General features: G+C 44.4%; 1 protein-coding gene across 3 annotated transcripts; it reads left to right on the top strand.

Moving 5' to 3' along the window:
- Positions 1-7846: 7846 nt before the first annotated feature.
- Positions 7847-14277, top strand: emp3a (epithelial membrane protein 3a (MAM blood group)). Of its 3 annotated transcripts, none has more exons than XM_082532897.1 (6): positions 7847-8043; positions 8870-9019; positions 9129-9256; positions 9457-9559; positions 12447-12587; positions 13801-14277. In XM_082532897.1, the coding sequence occupies exons 3-6, from the start codon at positions 9179-9181 to the stop codon at positions 13974-13976; spliced, it is 498 nt and encodes a 165-aa protein (XP_082389023.1). In that variant the 5' UTR covers positions 7847-8043; positions 8870-9019; positions 9129-9178; the 3' UTR covers positions 13977-14277. The 3 variants fall into 3 exon arrangements, with proteins under 3 accessions (XP_082389023.1, XP_082389022.1, XP_082389021.1); XM_082532896.1 differs by having other exon boundaries at positions 8833-9019; XM_082532895.1 differs by lacking the exon at positions 8870-9019 and having other exon boundaries at positions 7852-8043.
- Positions 14278-14293: the final 16 nt, after the last annotated feature.

Raw genomic sequence — 14293 nt, 5'->3', positions numbered from 1 at the left:
GCTTGTGGATCAACAGCTTCCTCTCGGACTGTAGACAGAGAGTGAGAGTTGGCCATCGCACATCCTCAGCCTGAGTCTCAGCACTGGCTCACCCCAGGGCTGTGTGCTCAGTCCACTGCTCTACTCTCTCTACACTCACGACTGTACTCCTGTCCACCAGAGCAACACCTTTGTGAAGTTTGCAGACAACACCACAGTGGTGGGGCTCATCTCCAGGGGTGATGAGTCTGCTTACAGAGATAAGGTGGAGCAGCTGTCGTCATGGTGTAAGGCCAATAACCTCCTCCTCAACACTTCAAAGACCAAAGAACTCATAATAGACTTCAGAAGAAAAAAGGCAGAGATACCACCACTAATCATTAAAGGCGACTGTGTGGAGAGGGTGGCAAACTTTCGCTTCCTGGGAGTCAAATTCAAATTCAAATTCAAATTCAAATTCAAATTTTATTTGTCACGTACACAGTCATACACAGTACGATATGTAGTGAAATGCTTGGACAACTACTCGTGACCTAAAGAAAACAAAAAAAGGAAAGGCTATGAATAAGATAGGAAATAAATATGCAAAATTAAAAAGGGTAAATTTAACTAGGAAGGAATAAAATATAAATTAAGGTTAAAAATGAAATAACTGTACAACACAAATTAGAATGAAGGGTAAATTTAACTGGGAAGAATAAGATAAAATATATAAATTAAAGTTGAAAATAAAATAACTGTACAACAAAATACACAATATAGAACTATATAAGAATGTATGAAGAAATCTAAATATAAATAAATATATACACAATAACAGCAGCTGTACAAGTATTAACTGGAAATGAAGAATATAGTGACCAGTGTTGTGCAAAAACAATGTCCAGAAAGTCCAGTGTGTGTAAGAACCATATGTGTGGGTCAGTACTGTGTGGTGGTGTGATTGAGAGACCGTATCGCCTGCGGGAAGAAGCTCCTCCTCAGTCTCTCTGTGTTGGTCTTCAGGGAGCGGAATCGCTTTCCTGACCTCAACAGAGAGAACAGTCTGTTGTTGGGATGCCTGAGGTCCTTCACGATCTTCCTGGCCTTGGTCCAGCACCGCCTGCTGTAGATTGAGTGCAGGTCAGGGAGCTCGGAGCGGATGGTGCGCTCAGCTGACCGCACAACCCTCTGTAGAGCTCGTCTGTCCTGCATGGTGCTGTTCCCGAACCAGGTTAAGATGTTTCCCGCCAGGATGCTCTCTATGGTGCACGAGTAAAAGTTCCTGAGCACCTTGGAGGGCAGTTGGAAGTCTCTCAAGCGTCTGAGGTGGTAGAGACGCTGTCGGGCCTTTTTCACCACGGTGTTGATGTGACAGGACCATGACAGGTCCTGCGTGATGTGAACTCCGAGGTATTTGAAGCTGTCCACTCTCTCCACTGGGCACTCGTTGATGACGGGGGTCTGGTAGTTCCTCTCCTGCTTAGTGCTGAAGTCCACTATCAGCTCCTTTGTCTTACTGACGTTTAGAAGGAGGTTGTTCCTCTGGCACCAGTTCTCCAGATTCCTAATCTCCTTCAGATAGGCCGTCTCGTTGTTATCAGAGATCAGGCCCACCACGACGGTGTCGTCAGCAAACTTGATGATGGTGGTGGAGCTGGTAGTGGCCACACAGTCATATGTGTACAAAGAGTACAGCAGGGGGCTCAGAACACACCCCTGGGGGGCTCCAGTGCTGAGAGTGGTGGAGGCTGAGACATGTCCGCCCATCCTTACTGCCTGTGGTCTGCCAGTTAGGAAGTTGGAGATCCACTGACACATAGATGAGCTGAGTCCCAGATGCTCCAGCTTGGTGGTGAGTGTGGAGGGAATTATGGTATTAAATGCAGAGCTGTAGTCTATGAAGAGCATTTTAACATAATTCCCCCTTCTAGTGTCCAAGTGAGTGAGTGATGTGTGGAGGAGATGAGAGATGTCAACATAGTCAACATAGAGGAGAACCTTTCCTCGAGTATGAACACCTCTGAGCTGCTGAAAAAGGCCCAACAGAGACAGAGAATTCTCAGGAGGAAAAATATTACACAGAGACTGCTGGTGTCCTTCTGCAGAGCCACCTTCGAGAGTGTACTAACCTATTGCATATGCATCCGGTACACTAGCAGCACTGTGGCTCAGAGGAAACCACTCCAAGGGGTCATGAACACCGCCCAAAGGATCACTGGCTGCCCTCTCCCCACGCTGGAAGAGCTACACAATACTTGCTTAAAAAGCTCAGAACATTATAAAAGATACTTCCCACCCTGGCCCCTCCCAGTTTGAAATGTTGCCCTCGGGAAGACAGTACAGTCACAAATAGACTCAAACACAACTTTTACCCAACAGCAATAATATGTCTAAATGTCACCTGTTTGCAGCCCGAGGGAATTTTTCTGAATGAGTGGGTGATGGGGGAAGTTGACTTGCTGACCGCTCAAGCCTGGAATGTTTTGATCACCATTTTTTCAGAATCAGAATCAGAAAGGGTTTTATTGCCAAATGTTGAGCAGGTTTACAACATTAGGAAATTGCTGCGGTGCTTCAGTGCAAACATGCTGTCATAAATTGCGCTTAAATAGACATGAAAAAATAAAAGTAAGAATAAGAATTAAAAGTGCTACGTAGAAAGATATATGCATGAGATATACATGAGATATATACATGAGAATAAGAATTAAAAGTGCTACGTAGAAAGATATATACATGAGTGCAGGTGGTGATCAGTGCCAAAACATGGAATCATGCAGTGAACACAGCGTAGGGTCATGTGTTAGTGGTGGGGACAGTCGTACGTTTATTGTTCATGTGTCCAACAGCAGAGGGGAAGAAACTGTTCTTATGGCGAGAGGTTCTGGTGCGAATGGACCGGAGCCTCCTGCCTGAGGTGAGCAGGTCAAACAGACTGTGTCCAGGGTGAGAAGGGTCAGCTGAGATCCGAGCTGCACGCCGCAGTGTCCTGGAGGTGTACAGGTCCTGCAGAGATGGGAGTTTTGGATGGATTTCAAGAATTTTGATAACAAATAAAGGAGTTTTTTAAATTGGAACTTTGACTTACGTTTTGAACAGCGGGCGCGTCAACATTATTCCCGTATTCAGCTGCTCGGCGACTCAAAGGTTTGACAGTCGCCAATACCACTCTTGAAATGATCTATGCACTGACTGAAGCATGTTTGTGGGAATATATGTGAATGTTTGCTCATACTATTCTTATTAGCACTTGATATTAAGTATTTCATTGATTGATTTTATTACATTTTTATTTTATTTTATTTTATTTTTATATTTCTATTGATGATGCAACTGATCGGAGAGCACTTTTAATTTTGTTGTACCTGCGACAATGACAATAAAGACATTTTGATTCTGATTATTCTAAAATTAGGAAATGTTATCTTTGCTTTAACTTTTGAGTATTGTGATGGACCGAGCAGTGAAGGAACGTCAGGCAAAGGTTAAAGTGCAAAAAAAGGTTTTTTTTTAATGTGACCCTAAACATTTTTTTTTTTTTTTACAGAAAATTCAAAATCTTGCACAGGAATAGTGTGGGTGTCCAAGAAGAGGAGAAATTTGTGTCAACTATAACAAATGATTTTGAATACATTTTAACATTACGTTATCACATTCCTTTTTTGTGGAATATTGCAATTGATAGTGATTAAACTTGGCCCAGAGGTACAGTAAGGGGAACCAGGCTATCCCAATGCAATATGTGTGCGCGCGTATGTGTGAAGGAAAACAGGCGCTGCCGTAAAGGCAAGTGTAGAAGCGCAAGAAACTTTATGTGGCGGATAAGAGGCGGATGGCTTGACCGCGGCTCATTTAACTGCGGTCTCATACCACTCTTTCTTTCTTTTTTTTTTGGCCGCAATTGTCTCAAACTGCCTTTGAAAATCCGAACACCGAACACCGTGAGCGCGTTGTTTTCTTCCCGTCGTTCTAGTCCTGCGACGACGGAGGAGGGCCCTCGGACAAACTCTGGGATTTAAAAATCTGACGCTAAAAATTTTCGTTGTCTTTTACACGGGTAAAACATAACGTGGGCGAATGCTAATTGGATGCGCAGGCCGATATCGCCTTCTCAAGCTACTCTAATGTTGTGGGTAATATTTTGTAGGAGATGTTTTGTTCATGCATGGTGTTTGTGAACGCAGCATGAACATTCACCCCTCCCTTAGCTCTTTAATCGGAGGCTGGTGCAGCTGTGGCCTACTCCTGACTCCCCCTGACACTTGGCACTCTCTCTTTCCTGTTGTAGGTGGCGATAATCACAGGTTGTCTTTAAGCATTGCAGCTCGGATTCATTTCCCCTAGCAACTGTTTAAGCTGTGTAACTGTTGAAGGGTGGTGAGTAGGATCCTCATAGGTTCTCTGCAATTTGGTTTATAGTAGGGTGGACCCCGGCCAACGTTCTCTGCAGCAAACTTGTATCTCTATGGATCTCTACAGTTTCAGTTTATTTCCCAGTTTTTAAATCTGTTGCCCTATGGTTCCAAGAGCTGTCACCAATCTTTGTGTTGTATTATTTCACAACACTACTTTAATCAGCTAGCATTTCTCCTCTGGACTTGATGTCTACAGTCTCAGATCAACACAGCCCTGCCCTCCAGCACTATCAGCAGCAGTAACATTGTACCCCATCAGGTAAAATATAGGCTATGGTTGCTTTGCATTGTCCCCACCTGATGAGTGATAGTATGATGCAATTCTATATTATTTTAGATTCTTGATGAATGTGGGTTGTTGTTATTCAGCCTGGTTCTATGCACTCCTTTTTAATTTTGAGCACCTGCCCCTGCACAGCCCTGGTTAAATGTTACAGCATTGGTCTTTGAAGATGTGCTCAAATAGTAACAAAATACAGAACATTTATGAAAATGTTTGCTTTTCTACTGCACTTGGGCATTCAAAGCACTTTATACTTTATCTCATCCACCCTTTCACACACTTTCATAAAGGCACTTTTTTTTTTCTCTATGTCTTTTGCATCCAACATTGGTTTCCTTTGGAACTTTAAGTCTATCTGAAAGTGGAGAATAATTCTTAGTTGGTGTGGTTGGTTTTTAAATATTGCTCTAAATCATTGTTGTATATTTTTTACATGTTTATACAGAATATTGTATTTGGTTTTTAAGTAGTTATGTGGTACATGTGTTTAACTCTTGCTGCCATGATGTCTCTCTTGGAAATTAGATGAATAATCTCAATGAGATTTTTACCTGGATAAATAAAGAATTAATAACCCCCATGCCCTAGAAAACCCAGAAGTCTGACAAAGAAGTACAACCTCAATTTCCCAGTTATCTCAAAATTTTGGAGGGAAGATTTCCAATACAACCAATAAAAATTCCTGACAATTAAAATGTGCACTGCTGCATTAATGTGCAGAGCTATAAAATTACATGTAGCGTCCGCTTTTTTTTTTTTTTTTTAAATATAAATCGGTTTCATAATAATAATCAGTTTACTCATGTTTTCCTGCTGTATTAGTGAACTGAAACTGAAGAGTATTACTTTATGATGTCACTTCCCATTTGAGCTTCCTGGATGCTTCAGATTACGAAAGGATTAATGTTTATTTTCCTCATGTTACTGTAGTGACTGTTATTTGTTGTGGAAGAGAGATTTGTTTTTGGGAATGACTTTATTGTTGCAAACAAAGTGCTATTAGTCAAAGTGGAATATTTCAGCATGGTGTGCTGTCTTTCCTTTAAAAAAAACAAACAAACTTGATTTGTGGCCTTTTTAGTTGATTTTCGCTAAACCTTCACCAGAAACTATCGCAGTGAAGGTTGGCTGTCAAGAAGCCATTGTTATGGAAGGGAAATGGAGAAAATGATGAGGTACCATATTATACACAACTGCACTGGAAAAACTGTGGCAGCAGGTCTTTTGGAAGTTTAAATCTTTGGTTCCAATCATTGTAAGTATCAACAGAGTTGAGGAGAGAGGTGCAACAGTGAGCGTCAACAGCCATCCGTGAAACACAGTGTAGGCTTTGTCATGGTTTGGGTCTGTATTTCCACCACTGGTGCTGGAGATCTTGATAAAAAATATCAGTTTGGTTTTCGAGCATGACAATGATCCCAAACGACCTGTCAATTCAGTAAAACCCTACCTGGATAGAGGGGAAAACCACAATCAAGGGTTAACCTCCCCAGTGCCTGGACCTCAGCTCACTGAAGCAGTGCAGGATCATCTGGATATGGAAAAAAAGGTAAATGTCCTTTAAAATGTGTGGAGAACTATTCCTGACGATGACTTAAAACAAATGACAAGAAAAGTTGCCTCAGTGAACTCAGTTCAGTGCAGGTTTAGTTAGGTAGTGCCAAATTACACCTAAAGTTGCCTCAAAGCAATTTACACTGTATGTTAAAGACCTTACAGTATTTGGAGGAAAATCAAATGATCCTCTATGAGCAAAAACTCAGCAACAGCTTGAAGGAAAAACCCCTTTAAATAGGAAGAAACCTCTGGCAGCACCAAGCTCAGGGAGGGGCAGCCATCTGCTGTGACTGATTGGGGGTGAAGGGGAAAGAGAAGAATAGAAAAGAGAGGAAGGAAAGAGAACATAAGGATTTAAGGACATGCTGCAGTGGGATATAAACACCTGAGGAGTGAAAAGAGGTGAATGGACAAGAAGTGCTCAGTACCTTCCGTGAAATCTGAGCCTATAGCACCATAACTAAGTCATCCATCCACTTCTCCTTTTTCCTTTTCAGGGTCGCGGGGGGTCACTGGAGCCTATCCCAGCTGTCTTAGGGCTTAGGCTAACCTTAAATTTAGTAAGGGTGTCTGTCTCCAGGATGCAAACTGGGATTTGGCTCCATAGTAGAGAGGTCTAAGAGCTGAAGGCTCTGCCTCAAATTCTACTTCTAGAGATCCTCGGAACCACAACCAAGCCTGCTGCATGAGAGCATAAAGGTGGTCATAACAAACATTGTCTACGAAACTTGTTAGAATTGTATAAACTCTGTTTTTGTTTTATATGTGTGCACATATTCCAATAAATGCTGGCACCTATATCCCATTTTCCTAGCAAAATGCAATCTCAAGCCCAGTACTGTACTTTTAAAACTACAATTTTACTTTCACGGGCTATGATGTCTTCAATAAGTTCATGTGTATTAAGGTGGCGCTGTAATGAAACCGCATAATAAGCAACAATTCAATGAACCAAAGTGCTTCCTAAACATGAATACAACAGTAAAAATAATCCAGCCTCTTCCTATTTTCTGTATTTGATATTTTTTAATCTTGACACTACTTCAGGTACACAGAAGACAGTCTCTCATTAGTGAGACAAAGTCTACTACCTGGCAGGACAATTAAGTAAACCTTTACCGTGAATGACGTCACTTGATGAAGTTGAGTTTAAAGACAAATCATTATCGTCTCTTGGGATTCAATTTAGGATGAAACGGTGTGTGTTTTATTCTGGGTGGTCTGAGATTTCTTCTACATTTACAATCAAAAGTGGGCAGGAATCAGCCCTTATTTCCTGTCCTTCCGTCGCCTCACGTAGGAAGTGATGTAGTGGTGTTCATACCAAGCTGCAAGGCTCAATGAACAGCATGAGCAGGAATGCAGCATTGGCACATAAATCTGTCTGTAGCAATTTAATCATGTGCTGCCCACACATCTAGCAGTATCATGACAAATGCTGTGGGATCCTTTTCATTTTTCAACACACCCCCTAATGAGCACAGTGTTGTTATTATTATGACCCATATTTTCGGTACAGATGGGATGTGTGCAGGAAACTGCAAAGAATATGTTCTGTGTTCACGCAGGTCCACAGGAATGTTATTTTTTGGTATCGGGCTGGTCCCGACCACAGATTTGGGGGGAGGGCAGGGAAAGTTTGGAGGAAATGGCTGTAGAGAACTCCTCCTATGTCTAACTCTGCATTCCTCCTCGGTGCCCTTCTCTCCAAGTGTTCAAGCAAAAACCTCTGCAAGGAACGAAAAAGCAGAGATAGTGGATAGGAGTCACTAGGGAAAAGTATCTGAGGATCTCTCTCGAGCTCTCGACTCCAACGCTTTGAAACGGGTAAGAAGTTTACTCACACTTGTTAGGGAGGATTATAAAGAGACTAACAAAATACTTCTCTGAGCTTTTATGAAGTTACACTTTCTGTGTTAATCTTGAGATATGCTGGAGTTTTGTACAGTATAACTTAGCGCTGTCTTTCTGGATCATCTGAGATTTAAGAGCAACATTTCCCTGTAATGCCAGACCAATGCAAACTCCTGGCAGGGTAACGACACAGTGAAGTGTGCCAATGTAAACAGACGTGCGATTTACAGACTCATAAGGTGACACATCAAATTCAAAATTTCATTTTATCCATTTCTAATTTGAAAAAGTAGACAAAAAAACATCACTTAAAAGGAGAATTTCTAATGTAGTGTGCAGGCTTTATAAAAAAAATCATTTAATAATTTTATCCAGATGTGTTACTGAAACTGAAGACTGTTACTTAGCTATGTAATTTCCCCTTTGAGCTTCCCAAACGTTCAGGAAAGTGTTTATTTTCCTCTCTTCTGTTACTGCAGAGACAGTTATTAGTCACACAGAGGAAACATTTGATTTAGGTTTTAGTAAATTTGCTGACTTATCAAAAGATTTAAATAGTTTTACTTGTTTTGTTTTGTTTTGACTCAGAGGCCTGTTTACAAAAAAATCATTTGACAAAGCGTTAAAAACTTTTTATTCGTTAATATGATTTTCATGCTTTGTGCATTTAAACGCTGGAGGTTTATATCCAGATTTTAAAAAGTAGAAGCCACAGTATTCGATCATGAGCATAAGGGTTTCATACTGCATGTTTGTTTACAGATGTTACAGAGTGCAGATGTTTTCATGTGCCCCTCAGAGACTGGATAGAGTCTAAAGAGATGGAGCAACTCCCCTGCATCCACTTCCTTCTGTGTGGCGTGCCTGTGCCTTGATAAATGAGCAGAGATTGTCAGTGAAACTGCCCAGAAGCAGACAAAGAGTCCAGTGTGTCAGGCCACGGAAATCTGTGGGTCACTTTAAAAAGCATAAAAGAAGAAAACAAAGAGGAGTGTTCACTGACTAATTATAAAATCTTTTTAATAATTAATCATTTTACTTTCTCACATACTTCACAGGGTCATTTGCACACCCGATTCTAGGCTCGTCCTCGAATCTCAGAATAGCCATGGTCTTCCTACTCATCTCCTTAGTGGTGCTGCATTTGCTCTCCTTGGCCATGCTTGTCATTGCCACCCTTGAGAAGGTGAGACGTGGGAAATTGTGTTAAATAATTTACCCTCTTCTATCAACAGATGTCGCTGTTACTCTGTATTTCACATGAAGAGCACTGAGCAAAAGAATGGTGCTTCTCAACATACCAGCTGTAGATTTGTGCCATGTGCCTTTCTGCATATTTGTCTTAATGTGTGAGTGAGCATACTTTGAATTTCTTTCTTTCTTTAGACCTGGTGGGTTTGGACAGAATCAGAAGTCTCCAACCTCTGGCATTACTGCATGTATGACAATGCCACAGAAGCCTGGTTGTGTTCTGCTATCAATCAAAGTGGTAAGAAAGTATTTCTAACTTCATACTTCCATCCATTCCATTCATCCATTTTCATCCGCTTTGTCCGGGGCCGGGTCGCGGGGGCAGCAGCCTAAGCAAAGAGGCCCAGACCTCCCTCTCCCCAGCCACCTCCTCCAGCTTATCCGGGGGAATACCAAGGCGTTCCCAGGCCAGCCGAGAGATATAATCTCTCCAGCGTGTCCTGGGTCTGCCCCGGGGCCTCCTCCCGGTGGGACATGCCTGGAACACCTCACCCAGGAGGCGCCCAGGGGCATCCTTGTCAGATTCCCGAACCACCTCAGCTGGCTCCTTTCGATGTGGAGCAGCAGCTGCTCTGCTCTGAGCCCCTCCCGGATGGCCGAACTTCTCACCCTATCTCTAAGGGAGAGGCCAGCCATCCTTCGGAGGAAGCTCATTTCTGCCGCTTGTATCCGCGATCTCGTTCTTTCGGTCACTACCCACAGCTCGTGGCCATAGGTGAGGGTAGGGACGTAGATCGACCGGTAAATTGAGAGCTTCGCTTTTACACTCAGCTCCCTCTTCACCATGACGGACCGGTGCAGCGTCCGCATTACTGCAGCTGCAGCCCCAATCCGTCTGTCGATCTCCGGCTCCCTTCTCCCATCACTCGCGAACAAGACCCCGAGATACTTGAACTCCTCCACTTGGGGCAGGAACTCATCCCCGACCCGGAGTGGGCACTCCACCCTTTTCCGGCTGAGAACCATGGCCTCAGATTTGGAGGTGCTGATCCTCATTCCCGCTGCTTCACACTCGGCTGCGAACTGGAGCGGTGAGGTGAGGGACCAGACAAAGAGCGATTCATAAGACCCTTATGAAAAGGACATCGAGGGAACAGTTTACCCTGCCCGGGATAGGGTTACCGGGGCCCCGCCCTGGAGCCAGGCCCGGGGAGGGTGCCCGAGGGCGAGCGTCTGGTGGCTGGGCCTTAGTCCATGGGGCCCGGCCGGGCACAGCCCGAAGAGGAGACATGGGCCCATCCTCCCGCAGGCCCACCACCCGCAGGAGGCGCCATAGGGGTCGGGTGCATTGTGTGCCGGGTGGCGGCCAGGAGCGGAGGCCCTGGCGGACTGACCCCCGGCTGCCAAGACTGGCAATAGAGACTGGACTTCTGTGCTAATCACAGTTTGGCCATAACGAACACCCTGTTCGAACATAAGAGTGTCCATAAGTGCACGTGGCACAAGGACGCTCTAGGCCGCAGGTCAATGATCGATTTTGTAATCGTATCAGCAGACCTGCGACCATATGTTCTGGACACTCGGGTAAAGAGAGGGGCTGAGCTGTCAACTGATCACCACCTGGTGGTGAGTTGGATCAGGTGGCGGGGGAAGACGCTGGACAGACCTGGTGCACCTAAACGCGTAGTGAGGGTGTGCTGGGAACGTCTAGCAGAGGCCCCAGTCCGCGAGATCTTCAACGCACACCTCCGGCAGAGCTTCAACAGCATTCCGAGGGAGACTGGGGACATTGAGTCCGAATGGACCATGTTCAGCGTCTCCATTGCCGAAGCTGCTGCATTGAGCTGCGGCCGCAAGGTGGTTGGTGCCTGCCGTGGTGGTAATCCCCGAACCAAATGGTGGACACCAGAGGTGAAGGGAGCCACCAGGCTGAAGAAGGAGTCCTATCGGGCTTGGTTAGCCTGTGGGACTCCGGAGGCAGCCGACAGGTATCGACAGGCCAAGCGGAATGCGGCTCGGGCAGTGGCTGAAGCAAAAACTCGGGTGTGGGAGGAGCTCGGAGAGGCCATGGAAAAAGACTTTCGGGCTGCCTCGAAGAGATTCTGGCAAACCGTCAGACGTCTCAGGAGGGGAAAGCGGTGCTCTACCTGCACTGTGTATAGTGCTGGCGGAGCGCTGCTGACGTCGACTGAGAAAATTGTCAGGCGGTGGAAGGAATACTTCGAGGACCTCCTTAATCCCACTGACACGTCTTCCGAGGAGGAAGCAGAGTCTGGGGATGAGGGGAATGACCCGCCAATTTCCGGGGGCGAGGTCACTGAGGCAGTTAAACAACTCCTTGGTGGCAGAGCCCCTGGTGTTGATGAGGTCCGCCCCGAGTTCCTGAAGGCTCTGGACGTTGTAGGGCTGTCCTGGTTGACACGCCTCTGCAAGGTTGCGTGGAGATCAGGGGCAGTACCTGTGGACTGGCAGACCGGGGTGGTGGTCCCCATCTTCAAGAAAGGGGACCGGAGGGTGTGTTCCAACTACAGGGGGATCACACTCCTCAGCCTCCCTGGGACAGTCTATGCCAGGGTGCTGGAAAGGAGAGTTCGTCCGTTAGTCGAACCTCGGATACAGGAGGAACAATGCGGTTTTCGTCCTGGTCGCGGAACACTGGACCAGCTCTTTATCCTCTCCAGGATACTTGAGGGTGCATGGGAGTTTGCCCAACCAGTCTACATGTGTTTTGTGGACTTGGAGAAGGCATTTGACCGTGTCCCTCGGGGTGTCCTGTGGGAGGTGTTGCGGGAATATGGGGTGTCTGGCCCATCGCTACGGGCCATTTGATCCCTATACAACCGTTGCAAGAGCTTGGTTCGCATTGCTGGCAATAAGTCGGACTCGTTCCCGGTGGGTGATGGGCTCCGCCAGGGCTGCCCTTTGTCTCCGGTTCTGTTCATAATTTTTATGGACAGGATTTCTAGGCGCAGCCAAGTGGCGGAGGGCTTTTGCTTTGGTGGCCTCAGAATCTCATCTCTGATTTTTGCAGATGATGTGGTTCTGTTGGCTTCATCGGGTGAGGGCCTCCAGCTCGCACAACTTCATACTTCATATCTCTAATTTCATTTCTGCATCACTGGCTATTGCATAACAGTTCAAAGCTCCATAGTGAGCCATGCTCTTCCTTTAACTTGTTCTTCCAGACTGGCTGCAGTCTATCCAGGCCCTCATGGTCTTCTCTGTGGTCTTCTCCTCAATCTCCTTCCTGGTTTTTCTGGGTCAGCTGTTCACCATGTCCAGAGGAAGCCTGTTCTACATCACAGGCCTCTGTCAGGCCTTTGCAGGTATTTAATGACTTCTTCTTTCTTTGCAAAGAGTAACTAATTTACTAATTTTAGTCAATTAGTAGCTAATTTTGTATTAATTGGACTGGACACTTCCATTACATTGATTTAATTTTAAAAACAGTTGCTTTCTTATTTTTCCAAACTTTTTGAATCATGCTTTTCTTCTATATGGTTGAAGTTTGACAAAGATGTTAATTTTCTTGTCATCAAACAGTTTTCTTATCTCATGTGCACTTCAAAACATCAATAAACTGGTCTGACAACAGTTTGTGTAGCCTGATGGTTGTGATTATAATCAAAGTAATTGCACGATTCACACCTTTAAACTGTGGCTCACTAGAGCACCACCGTGTGTTAAACCACAGCTGTATCTAGTCCTCAACAAATTCAGTATTAGCTCCTGTCTTATTACCACTTGCTTAAAACTTAAAAAAATAAGTGTTTTTAACCTTCAAAGTCAGTTTATTGTGTTTTTCCTTATTTTTTTGCTGATACATTGGTGCATGCTCAAAACCTACTTTTCAGATAATGAGGCAAAAGTATGTACAAGTAATTCCTGTAAGCCTCGGTTAGTAGATGTTCAGATAATCGCTCAGCGAGACCATATATTCCAAAGATGGTCATCTGAGGCACAGAAGCCCCTCCCACCTGCAGTTAGAACTTTCGGTTTTGGGACAGGCAGCCAATCAGAACAGACCAACCGACAATCTTTTTGTTTTTTAGGGATATATATGCTGCATCTTTAGAAACCAGTGAGGTAGAGCATGACAGACAGCTCTTGGAGGTTGGAAAGCACTGATATGTCAAATGACATGGCTCCTCTTCTCTTAATAAAAGAGAAAACTGTATATGACCATTGATATTTAAAACCTTAAAATGATTGTACTTATATTTTAGGGAGTCATCATAGATGTGTATTAAAGTGACAATAAATGCTCCTCTCTCTTCTGACTGCCCCCCACCAGCCTCGCTGAGCGTTTAGGGCTCAAAATCCTGAGGAATTCTGCTCACAGTACTGTAAATAAACGTAAAGAACAAAACGCATAAGTGTAACAATAACAGACAGGTGTTAGTGTGAACCAATGTATCAGGTTCATCACCTCACCCGATGACTGTAAAATTAAGCAATGTCACTCACTCTCTAATGTGGTTTTAAAATACGATTTTTTATTGTTGTTGTTGTTGTTTATTTATTTTAAAACGTTTGCAGGTTTCGCGGACTTTGCCGCTTGCCTCATCTCCACCTTCCACAGAAAGGAGATTTTTGATGACTCAAGAGTCTTGAACAAAGGACACTTTGGCTACTGTTTCATCCTGGCGTGGCTGTGCGTCCCCTTGCTTCTCGTGAGTGGAGTCCTGTACATCCACCTGCGCAAGAAGCAGTGAGCCAACAAGAAGCTGAAGCGAAGGCACCTTATTCAGAGACCTTATCTGTCTCTCTCTGTCTTTCTCTTTCTGTCCCTCCAGTTAAGAGTATAAGCACACATGATGAGGAAATAAGATGACTGAGAATGAAGTGCATCTTTAAATGCCACAGCTCAGTTTTCTTATTCCTGCTTCCAGGGAATTCAAAGTTACTACAGAATAATTGAGTGAGCAAATATATGTATAAATTTCTGTGTTTAATGTTTATATATATTTTTTATGCAATGAGAAAATGCACTCATTAAAAGGTCATGCATTCAGAGCTGGGCTAAAGAGCA

Source organism: Aulonocara stuartgranti, assembly GCF_965226115.1.
Source record: "Aulonocara stuartgranti genome assembly, chromosome: 5".
Taxonomy (NCBI): domain Eukaryota; kingdom Metazoa; phylum Chordata; class Actinopteri; order Cichliformes; family Cichlidae; genus Aulonocara; species Aulonocara stuartgranti.
This window is presented reverse-complemented; position numbering and strand designations above follow the sequence as displayed.

Bases quoted from the DNA above. Each gene is read 5' to 3' on its own strand.
- emp3a (XM_082532897.1), top strand. From the start codon at position 9,179: ATGGTCTTCCTACTCATCTCCTTAGTGGTGCTGCATTTGCTCTCCTTG. The intron at 9,560-12,446 runs GTAAGAAAGTAT...TTGTTCTTCCAG, and splicing joins TTCTGCTATCAATCAAAGTG to ACTGGCTGCAGTCTATCCAG. The intron at 12,588-13,800 runs GTATTTAATGAC...AAACGTTTGCAG, and splicing joins CCTCTGTCAGGCCTTTGCAG to GTTTCGCGGACTTTGCCGCT.